At 42.4% G+C, this 13,690-nt stretch overlaps 1 protein-coding gene across 2 annotated transcripts in view; it reads left to right on the forward strand.

The window, feature by feature from the left end:
* Positions 1 to 13,690, forward strand: part of lama2 (laminin, alpha 2) — a 364,685-nt gene that overhangs the window by 67,186 nt on the left and 283,809 nt on the right. For both annotated transcript variants that reach the window (XM_059981534.1, XM_059981533.1), the window contains exon 2: positions 12,305 to 12,475. In XM_059981534.1, the coding sequence (XP_059837517.1) occupies positions 12,305 to 12,475 (171 nt within the window). The remainder of the gene's footprint in view (positions 1 to 12,304; positions 12,476 to 13,690) is intronic.

Raw genomic sequence — 13,690 nt, forward strand, 5'->3', positions numbered from 1 at the left:
CCTGTAGAACGTGATGAGGATGGGAGGGGTGGTGGCAGATGGACTTTCCTCAGCCTTCACAGAAAGTAGAGACACTGTTGGGCTTTCTTTGCTATGGAGCTGGTGTTAAGGGACCAGGTGAGATTCTCCGCCAGGTGAACACCAAGAAATTTGGTGCTCTTTACGATCTCTACCAAGGAGCTGTCGATGTTCAGCGGAGAGTGGTCACTCCGTGCCCTCCTGAAGTCAACAACCATTTCTTTTGTTTTGTTCACATTCAGAGACCAGTTGTTGGCTGTGCACCCGTCCGTTAGCCGCTGCACCTCCTCTCTGTATGCTGTCTAATCGTTCTTGCTGATGAGTCCCACCACGGTTGTGTCATTGGCGAACTTGATGATGTGGTTCGAGCTGTGTGTTGCAGCACAGTTGTGGGTCAGCAGAGTGAACAGCGGTGGCCTGAGCACACAGCCCTGGGGGCCCCCCGTGCTCAGTGTGATGGTGTTGGAGATGTTGCTTCCGATCCAGACTGACAGGTCTCCCAGTCAGGAAGTCTAGTTGCAGTTGCAGAGGGAGATGTTCAGGCCCAGTAGGCTCAGCTTTCCAGTCAGTTTCTGAGGGATGATTGTGTTGAATGCTGAACTAAAGTCTATGAACAGCATCTGAACGTATGTGTCTTTTTTGTCCAGGTGGGTTAGGGCCAGGTGGAGGGTGATGGCAATGGCGTCATCTGTTGAACTCTTGGAATGGTACGTGAACTGCAAGGGGTCCAGTGAGGGGGGCAGCAGGGTCTCGATGTGCTTCATGATGAGCCCCTCGAAACACTCCATGATGATGGATGTGGGTGCAATGGGACGGTAGTCATTTAGGCAGGACACTGAAGACTTCTTCGGCACGGGGACGATGGTGGCGGCCTTGAAGCATGTTGGAACGGTGGAGCTGCTCAGGGAGATGTTGACCATATCAGTGAGAACATCCGCTAGCTGGTCTGCATATCCTCAATGCACTCTACCAGGAATGTCGTCTGGTCCAGCAGCTTTCCGTGGGTTGACCCTGCACAGGGTTCTGCTCATGTCGGCCGTGGTGAGACACAGCACCTGGTCGTTTGGAGGAGGGGTGGATTTCCTCGCCGCCACGTCATTTTCACACAGGACAAGGCTGGGCTTGTTTAGAAGAAGCCTCCATAATTGTGTATGTAACCCCCTGGGTCGCCTCAGGCTCGCTCAGCTCGTTCTCGTCTAGGAGGAGCAGCCTTTGGCCCCGCCAAACTGGGTAATCAGCTGGTGTGGATGCTGTGTGATGTCCCCGCCTCGCCCAAAAACAGACAGTACACCATATGCGATTAAATGAGTACAATTTGTAAAGGTCACTATAACCAAGTGATTAATAACGATACAGTATATATGAAGAAAAAAATAAAGAAAAGGTGCCAAACTTATCAAAGTCCAAACCACCGTTGGAGCTCAATTACTGAAGTCTTCTGGCCACCATCGATCCCCTCTGAACTCCTCGACTCTCCAAACAGCTCAGGACCCTCCGAGTGGTCAACCAAGCACATCTAGCTTCATCCCCTCTCCTCAGGGTACCTCCTGGCCTTGGACCCCGCTTGGGGTCCGTTCCTCGCCCAGCTTACAGCATTGCGTCCTCTCTCTCTCACCCCCTCGCGCCGATCTCCCCAAAAGCCCACCAACAATAGCTTACAGACTCAGAAGAAAGAACAACATTAATCCCAATTGGTTTACAAAGGAATACAATTCTCATTATCAGTAAATTTTAACCCAAACAAGCTTCCAGATCTCTCTCACAACAAAGAAGCATTCCTGCTTTTAATAAAACAAAGAAGCCATTTTGATTACATACACAGTCACAAAGAAAAAGAAGAAATCCCCTTTACATGTATTAAGCCAACGTGCCACAGATTAAGTTGGTGTGGTTGGAGCATCAGATTGTTATTTTCTTAACAATTTGATTCATACACAACACACACAAAATGCTGGAGGAACTCAGCAGGCCAGGCAGCATCAATGGAAAAAAGTACAGTTAATGTTTTGGGCTGAGACCCTTCATCAGGACCTTTCTGAGTTGAGGAAGAGCTTCTTCTCCCAGAGAGTTGTGGAGGTGTGGAATGCACTGCCTCGGAAGACGGTGGAGGCCAATTCTCTGGATGCTTTCAAGAAGGAGCTGGATAGATATCTGATGGATAGGGGAATCAAGGGATATGGGGACAAGGCAGGGACTAGGTATTGATAGTGAATGATCAGCCATGATCTCAGAATGGCGGTGCAGACTCGAGGGGCCGAATGGTCTACTTCTGCACCTATTGTCTATTGTCTATTGTCTGAAACGTCGACTGTACTCTTTTCCATAGATGCTGCCTGGCCTGCTGAGTTCCTCTAGCATTTTGTGTGTGTTGCTTGGATTTCCAGCGTCTGCAGATTTTCTTTTGTTTGTTTATTCATGCACAGTTTGGTATCTCCCATATGTTCTTCCAAACACGAGAATTGCTGTCAAAACTGTCATAAAGTGACATCTCCAAGTGCGTGTGAGAACATGAGTGACGACTTTGAACTGCTCTGTTGCACAGGTGAAAACACTCCTGTAATGCTGTGGGGGAATTGTAGGGTTGCAGTGATGACGAAGAAACAGAAAACCAGTTTCAGCTGTTGGCTGACTGGGAAGTGATAGTTTCATGTTTCTGTTTATGACCGAGTGTCGCGTTGTGTTCCACAGCTTGTACTGCATTCTCCTGTCCTCATAGTTGTGTGACATCCAACCCAGGCCTTTTATGCCCAACAGCTCAGCTCCAACATTCAAGGTACCCATGTACATTAATTCCTATCAGCTCCTACCTATCCTTCTTCCCCTCACCCTGATTCTCCTGGACCCAGCACTAGCAAGGACGGTTAATCTGTGAACACTAGCTTACTTCTTAATATATATTATTTCTGTTTTATATATATTACGTATTATTTCTGTTTTACACTATTTTAATCTATTCACTCTATATATATATATATATATATAAAAATGCAATTGTAGTTAGTGCAATTTATTTATTATTTCTGCATTGTCATGTATTGCATTGAACTGCTGCCACTAAGTTACCAAATTTCATGACACATGCTGCTGGTAATAAATCTGATTCTGATTCATCCGCAATCAGCCTTTGGAGAAGTCTTAGACCTCCATTGCTAAGGATCGACCATTGGTTTTGCGTCCCAGCTGTCTAGATATGCAGCCCTGGGCAGTACGATATGGAGAGCAAGCTGTTGCCCATGTAGCGAACTCCCCTTCTCCATGCTTTGGATGAACCTAAAGGGACGGCAGAGACCTGTGCAGTTTGGCACCAGCAGCACCACAGGAGTTGCCAGTCAGTGTTGAACTCAATGTAGGACTGCCTTGGGGACTCCAGTTCTGGAATTTTCCCTCACGGTTTGCTCCTAAAGAGTGTGTATAGCTGCAAGGCAGCAGGCGTTTGGGATCTGAGTGCCAGTCATGACTGACAAGCCCGAGCTGCTTGTAGTGACTGTTTCAAGGCACCAGTATCACCCCCTCCCTTTGCCCCTTTTCCTGTAAGTAAAAATGGTTCCTCCGGGTTTAGAAGCTAAGCTACACGTTAAGGCTAGGAGCTGGACTTTGTTGCCAGAGGCTATTTAGTACAGGTGATGTGTGGATATTGGAATGAATGAGTAGGATGCTGTTCATAACAGGGTCTCATGGTTAGGGGTAATACAGGCCTGGATAGGTAAAAAAAAACACTTGGGAAATAAATGTTTTCCAGATATGACAACAAAACTTGCTGTGATACAAAAGATGGTTGGGAAAGTGATCTGTCAGGAGGACACATCCTTCAGAAGGACATAGATACAGCAGCTGGGCGAGAAGACAGCAGATGGAATTTATTGTGGAACACTCTAGCAGTATGGTGGAAGTTCTAGGTGTCAGTGTGTGAAGTTACTGTTACTGGAGAGAAGGTTCTTGGGAAACTGAAGGATCTGAAGGTAGATGTGTCATTTGGACCAGATGGCGTAAGCCCCAGAATTCTGAAAGAGGTGGCTGAAGAGATTGTGGAGGCATGGGTAATAATCTTTCAAGAATCACTAAATTCTGGAATGGTTCCAGAAGACTGGAAAATTGCAAATGTCATTCCACTCATGAAGAAGAGGGAGAGGCAGAAGAAGGGAAACTGTAGGCCAGTTAGTCTGGCCTCTGTGGATGGAAGATGTTAGAGTTGATTATTAAAGAAGAGGTCTCAGGGTAATTGAAGCATGTAATAAAATAGGCCATAGACAGCATGGTTTCCTCAAGGGAAAAGCTTGCCTGACAAATCTTTTGGAATTCCTGGAAGAAATAACAAGCAGAATAGACAAAGTAGAATCAGTTGATGTTGTGCACTTGGATTTTCAGAAGACCTTTAAAAAGGTGCCACAGATGAGGCTGTTTATCAAGCTATGGTATTACAGGGAAGATTCCAGCATGGATAAAGCAGTAGCTGATTTGCAGGAGGCAAGAAGTGGGAATAAAGGGAGCCTTGTTGGCTGCCGGTGAATGGTGGTGTCCATGGGGTCTGGTTGGGGCCAATTCTTTTTGCGTTATATGTCAATGATTTGGATGATAGAATTGATAACTTCCTTGCAAAGTTTGCAGACAATATGAAGATAGGTGGAAGGTCAGGTAGTTTTGAGGAAGTAGTGAAGCTACAGAGAGAATTAGACAGATTAGGAGAATGGGCAAAGAGAATGGCAGATGGAAACCAGTCTTGGAAAACGTATGGTTATGCACTTTGCTAGAAGAAATAAAAGGGTTAACAATTTTCTAAATGGAGAGGAAAATACAAAAAAAAACCTGAGGTGCAAAAGGACTTGGGATTGCTTGTGCAGGATTCCTTAAAGGTTAATTTGCTGCTTAGGTCTGTGGTGAGGAAGGCAAATGCTATGTTAGCATTCGTCTCAAGAGGATGAGAATATAAGAGCAAGGATGTAATGCTGAGACTTTGTAAAGCAACGATGAAGCTTCAGTTGGAGTATTGTGAGCAGTTTTTTGCCTGTTATCCTCGAAAGGATGTGCTGAAACTAGAGAGGGTTTAAAGGAGGTACACAAAAATGATTCCAAAATTGAATGGCTTGTCATATGAAAAGCATTTGATGGCTCTGTGCCTGTATTCTCTGGAATTCAGAAGAAAGGGGGGGTGACCTGATTGAAATATATTGAATGGTGAAAGGCCTTAATAGAATAGATATGGAGATATTTCCTGTGGTGGGAGAGTCAAGGATCAGAGGGCGCAGCCTCAAATTAGAGGGCCATCCATTTAGAACGGAGATGAGGAAGAGTTTCTTTAGCTAGAGAGTGGTGAATCTGTGGAGTTCTTTGCCACAGACAACTGTGGAGGACAAGTCTTTATGTATTTTTAAGGTGAAAGTTGATAGGTTTTTTGATTTGCCAGGGCATGAAGGGATATGGGGAGAAGGCAGGAGATTGAGACTGAGAAGAGAATTGGATCAGCCCTGATAGAATGGTTGAGCAGACTCGATTGTCCAAATGGCCCATATCTGCTCCTCTATCTTATGGTGTAATATGAGGTTTTGTACTTTAATAAGTTGAGTAAAACACTGGTGAGCGTAGTATTTTCTCAATGACCAAAACAAATCAACACTTATTCATAGAGGCAGTTTGAAATATCCTCAAATTGTATATTTTTTAAATAAATATATATATATATATATATATATATACACACACACACACACACACCATTTACTACCTTGAGATTCATTTTCTTGTGCATATTTGTAGAAAAATAATGAAGTACAATAAAATTTACAAAAAATCTATGCATAAAGATTGACAAGCAACTTATGTGCCAAAGAGGACAAATTGTGCAAATAAGATAAAAGTAATACTGAGAATAAGACTTGTGAAGCATGTTGAAAGTGAGGCTATTGGGTTGTTCAATCAGTTTAAAGTTGTAGTGAATGAAGCAATCCACACCAGTTCACAAGCCTGATGATTGCAGCACAATAATCTTCCTCATCCTGCTGGAGTGGGGTCTAAGGCTCACGTACCTCCTTCCCAATGGTAATAGGAAGTAAAAGAACATGGCCTGGATGGTGGGGGTCTTTGATGGGTGCTGCTCTCTTGTGGCAGAGCTTCGTGTGAATGTGCTCAGTGGTGGGGAAGGCTTTGCCGGTGGTGGCTGTGTCTGCCACTTTCTTCAATGGTGCTTTGCTTCAGAAATGAAGTAAGTTTAGTTTGGATTGTCACATGTACAGAGGGGCATTGAAAATATTTGTTTTGCATGCCATCCATACAGATAATTTTTTCATATTGATTCTTTGAACTAGTACAAGGTAAAAGTAATAACTGAATACAGAATAAAATGTTACAGTTACAGAAAAGTAAACAAGTAGGTATAGTAGGTATAGTATGCTTGTCTTTATTGCAAAAAGGTTGCAGAAGAAAAGTGAGGAGGATTTGTTGAAATTATTCAGGATTTTTTTTGAGACTACTTCTGCTTGCTGTTCCAGAGGAAGTAGTAATCATCCTCCTCCTTAAGCCCATCACCCCTACAGGGCCTTAGGCTGCAGACAGCAGCTCGCTAGAAACCTCTGTCGTGGGCCAGTCTGTAAAGTTTTTCCAGGTGTGGCCCATCTTTTTGGAGTCCTTCCTCTCACAGGGGTGCGGTCTTTTGGGCCTCATGATAGCGTTTCTCGAGCTCTGGGTTTTTTTTACAGGATGGGGTTGCTGGCTCCACGCCCATCTGGGCTTGGGACAATCCATGGCGGAGTAGAAGGACATGGTACTATCAATGGATAAGTCTACCCTCCCAAGCTGGAAGCTCTGATAAACCAGGAGATATGCTCTCTCAGGGCAATCTGTGTCGCTCAAGAAGTGTCGTGATCCAGAGCCCTACAAGAAATATAGGTATAACCCACAGAAGACCATCATCAGAGGGAAAAGCCATTTAGTGAAATTAGGAATAAACGATGATGCACAGCAGCCTTGGCAAGATTTGCATGCTATTACTTCATATAAGATGAAACCAAACAGCATATAACTGGCAGTGACGCTTCACTCCCCGTTTGAGCTTGGACTGATCTCATGGATGAGGGGTTTGTTCAGTGACAAGCAATTGAGAAAACTTAACCTGCAGTCAGAAGGATGAGATGCGATTAAATAAGGCAATGAGGATTTTTAGAGAGTAGATGCTGAGAGACTTTGGTGCCGAGTTTAGAGCTGGAAGACAAAGCCTCACAATAAGGGACAACTGCTTAGGACTGAAATGAGTTTCTTAATCTGGAGGTTATCTGCCTTTAGAAATTATTCTGGTGTACAGGATTTAACAGGGATAGAATTTTGACCTTGGCCATGTGTGCCAAATGTATGGATGTGGTAATGTCTTTGTGTTGTACTTCTGAAGCTTAACTCTATAGATTGCCATGAAATTGAACTTTGTAAGAGCAAAGAAATGTAGTTGATATCAAGTATGCAGTGTGCATGCTTGAATGAGATTGAATTTTTATTCCAGAATTTTTATTGCATGTATTGTAACAGTAATAACCAACACACAAAATACTCTTGTACCTCTGTCAAGAGAAACAGGAGATGCACAGGAGAAGCTGAGTTTTTCAGTTTTCCCGAGCAGATGCCTCCAGGATTCAAGAGTCAAGTGAAATTTGACCCATGTCTCTTTGTCAGATAAGTACAGGTCTGAGGACTATACAGATCATTGTTCTAGGTGCTGAGTCCAGGAAAATTGTTCCTATTATATTTTCAGAAGTTCCCATACTGCCTGGTATGGGAACTGTACTTCCCTCAATTGCAGGGCTCTGTAGAGAGTGGTGCAGGTAGCCCAGCACATCTGTAGATGTGAACTTCCCACTATTCAGGACATTTACAAAGACATTTACAAAAAGGGCCCAAAGGATCATTGGGGACCTGAGTCACCCCAACCACAAACTGTTCCAGCTGCTACCATCCAGGAAATGATACCGCAGCGTAAAAGCCAGGACCAATGGGCTCCGGGACAGCTTCTTTCACCAGGCCATCGGACTGATTAATTCATGCTGACACAACTGTATTTCTATATTATATTGTGGTCATATTATTTATTATAAATAACTATAAATTGCACTTTGCACATTTAGACAGATGTAAAATAAATATTTTTATTCCTAATGTATATGAAGGATGTAAGTAATAAAGTCAATTCAATTCAAAATAATAGTGTTTAATTTCAACGTATCATTTGGCAAGATTTTTTCATTACATTTGATTTTAAAACTGCAACAACAATCAGTCTAAAACATTAATAGTTGATGTTTTAAATGTTGAGTAATGTTCATTGCTAGGAATAGCAATCTTTTTCTATAATGTCTGAAGGTCAGAAATGCACTCCCAACCACTAGGATTTGAGAACATGATCTTGGCTGAGACTTCAATGCAATTCTGTGAGAACATTGCATTGGTGCCCTTTTTTGGATAAATTCTTAAGATGAAATGCTGCATACCTGTTAAAGCGTATATAAAGGTCCTAGCAGCTGATTTGAAAAATTGCATGTACTAGAAAGGTTCTAAACATAAACAAGGAAATTATAGGGCAGTGAGTCTGACATCAGTTGAAGGAAATTTATTGCAAGGTATTCTAAGGCAGTGCTCCCTAACCACCACACAGACAGGTACTGGTCCGTGGCCCGGTGGTTGGGGACCACTGTTCTAAGGGACCAGACATATAAGTATTTGGATAGACAGGAACTAATTAAGGATAGTCAGCATGGCTTCATGCGTGGTTGTCATGTCTGTTCAATTTAGTAGAGTTACCAGGTGTGGTGAACTGCATATACCTTTCTGGACACTCCCCCTGCTGACTGCTCCTGTGGCTCCTCCCACAGACCCCGGTATAAAAGCGATTGAGGCCTGAGCCTGGCCTCTCAGTCTCCAGGATGTAGTATGGTGGTCAACCACTGCTTGTTCCTTCTTCCAGTCAATAAAAGCCGATATCTCGCCTTTACGTCTCAGAGTGAGTTATTGATGATGCATCACCAGGAAAGTTGATGAAGATAAGGCAATGGATTTTGTCTACATGGACTTTAGCAAAGCATTTCACAAGGTCCTGCATAGGAGATTGGTCAAAAAGGTTCAGTGGCTTGGCATTCAAGATGAGGAAGTAAATTGGATCAAACATTGGCTTTGTGGGAGAAGCCAGAGAGTGGTAGTCGATGGTTGCCTTGCTGACTAGAGGCTTGTGACTAGTGGTGTTCTGCAGGGATGGGTGCTGGGTCCATTGTTGTTTGCCATCTATATCAACGATCTGGCTGATAATATGGTTAACCGGATAGGCAAATTTGCAGATGACACTAAGATTGGAGGTATAGTGGACAGTGAGTAACGCTGTCATGGCTTGTGGGAGGATCTGTGTCAGCTGGAAAAATGGGCTGCAAAATGGCAGATGGAATTGAGGTAAACTATGTATACCTGTCTGGACACGCCCCTCTGCTGACTGCTCTGGTGGCTCCTCCCACAGACCCCTGTATAAAGGCGATTGGGGCACTGCTTCCCCCCCTCCCCCAGTCTTCGACATGTCGTGCTCACTTTTCGCTGTTAATAAAAGCCTATCATTCACTTCCAGTCTCCGAGAGTTATTGAGAGGAATTGAATGCAAACAAGTGCTAGGTGGTAGGAGAAACCAGGGTAGGTCTTACACAGCAAACGGTAGGGCACTGAGGAACGTGGTAGAACTAAGGGATCTGGGAATATAGGCCCATAATTCATTGAAGGTGGCGTTACAGGTAGATAGAGTTGTAAAGGAAACTTTTGGCACATTGGCCTTCATAAATCTAAGTATTGAATACTGGAGTTGGGATGTTATGTTAAAGTTGTATAAGACGTTGGTGAGGCTTAATTGGGAACATTGTGTGCAGTTTTGTTCACCTACCTACAGGAGAGAAGTAAAATAATATTGAAAGAGTTCTGAGGAAATTTACATGGATGTTGCCAGGTCTGGAGGACCAGAGTTATAAAGGAAGAATTGAATAGTTTTGGACTTTATTCCTTAGAATGTAAAAGACTGAGAGGAGATTTGATAAAGGTATACAAATTTATGAGGGGAATAGATTGGACAAATATAAGCAAGCTTTTTCTACTGAGGTTGGGTGGGACTACAATCGAAGGTCATTGGTGAAGGGTGAAAGGCAAAGTTTAAGGGGAACATGAGGGGAAACTTCTTCACTCAGAGGGTTGTGAGAGTGTGAATGAGTTGCCAACACGTGGTCCATGTGAACTCGATTCCAACACTTAAACGATGCTTGAATAGGTACGTGAATAGAGGGGTATGGAGGGTTATGGTCCCAGTGTAAGTTGATGGGAGTAGGCATGGACTAATGGACTGGATGGGCTGAAGGGCCTCTTTCTGTGCTGTCTCTGTGACGCTAGTTCTCAGCCCTATCAATTTCTCATAAAACAGACCCTCCTTTGGTTGATGAGAGGAAATTAACTGCTGCGTTTACCTGTAGTACAAAAGGGCGCCATGGTAGCACAGCAGTTGTCGTGACACTATTACAGTTCAGGGGGTTGGAGTTCAGAGTTCAACTCTAGCATCTTCTGTATGTAAGTTCATACATTCCTTCCTGTGTACACTTGAGTTTCCTCTGGGTTCTCTGGATTCTTCCCGTAGTCCAAAGAGGTTTTGATTAGTAGGTTAATTGGTCTTTGTAAATTGTTCCCTGACAAGTTTGTTTGTTATGTGTTGTATTACTTGAGCAGTTATGATCTTTCCATGACCATGATTATTGTTAGCAAATTTTGGCATAGAAGTGGTTTACCATTGCCTTCTTTTAGGCAGTGTCTTCACAAGACGGGTGACCCCAGCCCTGATCAATACGCTTCAGAGATTGTCTGCCTGGTGTCAGTGGTTGCATAACCAGGACTTGTGATATATACCAGCTGCTCATACAACCATCTACCACCTGCTCTCACAGTATCACTTGACCCTGATCGGGGGTTGGTGGGAGGGGTGGGGGGCTAAGTAAATGCTACACCTTAGCCAAAGGTGACCTGCAAGCTAATGGATGGAAGTAGCACCTTACATGTCCTATGGTAGAGATGTATCTGCACTCCACCATCTGTGATTAGGTTAGGGTTAAATCAGAGGGTGGTGTGGCTTGAAGGGCTGGAAAACCTGTTCTGTGTTTTATTTATTAACATAAATAAAAAGTGAATTAACTTCAGATGACACTTTTATTTGTGAAGTGCCTAGATTTCCAAACATACCAAATGTATGCATGTTCTTTCGTTATTTATACCATTTGGTTTTGAACTGGATACGTGAGACCAATATGCATTTTCACAACAGCTTTCGATAAATTGTACTCTCTCCTCCAACCTGTAAGAAGCATATCACGTTTTGACTTCTGTATTCTCTATGTGGATTGAAAACATTTCCTCACATTAGCAGAGGCCAGCAGTGATGAATCTTTTTCAAGTAAATTTACTGATTTGCATTTAGTTTGGGTCATAGGGATTATTTCTATTAGTGTTGTAAGCGCTGCATAATCATATGTAGGATGTTAGAGGAGTAGTACATGCAGCTGTCAACAGACTGTGAAACTGAAAATATGTTTATCGAAATTTTCTATTCATGACATACACTAATAGAAACAACATCTGTTGCATCTGCAGTGATGATGCCTTTGTTCCTGGCACTATCACGAAATAGCAGTAGTACCAACATTACATTCCCCCTGATTCTCATTTACTCATGCCAAATTGGACTTTGCTGTACAGGCAAGAAGAACACAATTTCTTCCCCCCCCCCCCCCGAAGTGTGGAACATCAGCTTTACACAGAGAACAGTGACAGAAAACTACAGATTTGTACATTCAATGTACTTTTTTCATTAAAACAATTTGTTGTTGTTGAGTCATATCTAATTGTTTCATGGCAAGTTACTGTTGCTGCCCAGGTTGGGACTTGGCTGGGTTTGAACTCAAGACCATCTGCCTTGAAGACCTGTGCTGATGCCACTACACTACCAGCCAGCCCATTAAAACAGTACATACCTGCAATATTAGGTACTTGTTCCAACCAAATAATGCCATTGTAATCAAGATAAAGAAAAAAATTATAGCAATGTGAAATGGATGAAAATAAAGTAACTTTAAAGTACACTTCTAAACTGCCTCCAATTGTCCAAAAATATCTTTAATATTTTTCTACATATATGTTGTTTATTAAAAATATTGTTGCTTATTAAGCTGCACTTCAGATGTGCTAAAAGTAATTTTGAAGTTAACAGAAGCTATCTGTTAACCAATTATTTTTCTTCTGCTTTTAGGATTGTTCCCAGCGGTATTAAATCTTGCCACCATGGCTGAAATCAGTGCCAATGCCACATGTGGTGAGAATGAACCTGAAATGTATTGCAAGTTGGTCGAACACGTCCCGGGAAGACCATTTAGGAACCCACAGTGCAGAATTTGTTCCTTGACTAGCAGAAATCTATGGGGTATGTTGCTCATTCTTTACAGCGACAGAGTTAAAAGATGTGTTTACTTTTCAATTATTGTTGTCTGGGATTCTTCCTGTTGAATGCACTTCAGTAATTCTTTGGAAGAGGGAAAGAGACTAAACTTGTTCTTGAACTTTTACAAGGGAACTTGGCTTGAGAGGCAAGACTAAGATTAAAGAACCATTTGGCCAGTAAGTGGTAATATTTCAGTTTGGATGCATACTTGATGGGGCTGCTATTTTTTGACTGTTTGAGTTATAATTCTAAAGTAGATCTATATAACACAGGAACCATATCACAAAAGTTCCATTTACATTTATCAGATATTGTAATGATTTGGGATCATGTTAACATGGTTTTCCTGAATCTGGTACAGATGTTTGAGCTTCTATTGCTTTTCAGTTTTAGTTAGCCCTGTTCATTTGTCAGCGAGGCTTCAAAAGAGTGGTGTCGCCATACAACTGTTTTAATGTACCCTGGGAAAAGTATGCACTCAGGACAATAAATATGTAAACAGTGTATAAGATGATGGGAGGCATTGATTGTGTGGATAGTCAGAGGCTTTTTCCCGGGGCTGAAATGGCTAACACGAGAGGGCACAATTTTAAGATGCTTGGAAGTAGGTACAGAGTTGCTGTCAGGGGTAAGTTTTCTACGCAGAGAGTGGTGAGTGTGTGGAATGAGCTCCTGGCAACTGTGGTGGAGGCAGATATGATAGGGTCTTCTAAGAGACTCCTGGACAGGTACATGGAGCTTAGAAAAATAGAGGGCTATGGATAACCCTAGGTAATTTCTGAAACATGTACATGTTTGGCACAGCATTGTGGGCCAAAGGGCCTGTATTATGCTGTAGGTTTTCTATGTCTCTAACAAATAATTCTTTTTTGGGTCCTTAGTTCCTTCATCTATTTCAGATGTTTTAATGCAGAAAGAGGGTATCAAAATAAAAATGACAAAATGAATTTAAAAAACACAGTTCCTACTATTACAATTTCAGCTTAGTTTTAGTCCACATGCTTGTTATGTATGAAGTATGAAAATAAAACAAGACCTACAAAACCAATAAGGAAGTGACAATTCTAAAAAAACAATACAAACATCATTAGAATCCCACCAACCCTATACCTTATACACAACATTAAAAATATGAATAAATGCATCTCATCTTGACTAAGAGGAATATCCACTTTGGCACACATGCTTAACTTCCAA

The sequence above is a fragment of the Hypanus sabinus genome, chromosome 10 (genome assembly GCF_030144855.1).
Source record: "Hypanus sabinus isolate sHypSab1 chromosome 10, sHypSab1.hap1, whole genome shotgun sequence".
In the NCBI taxonomy this organism is placed as follows: domain Eukaryota; kingdom Metazoa; phylum Chordata; class Chondrichthyes; order Myliobatiformes; family Dasyatidae; genus Hypanus; species Hypanus sabinus.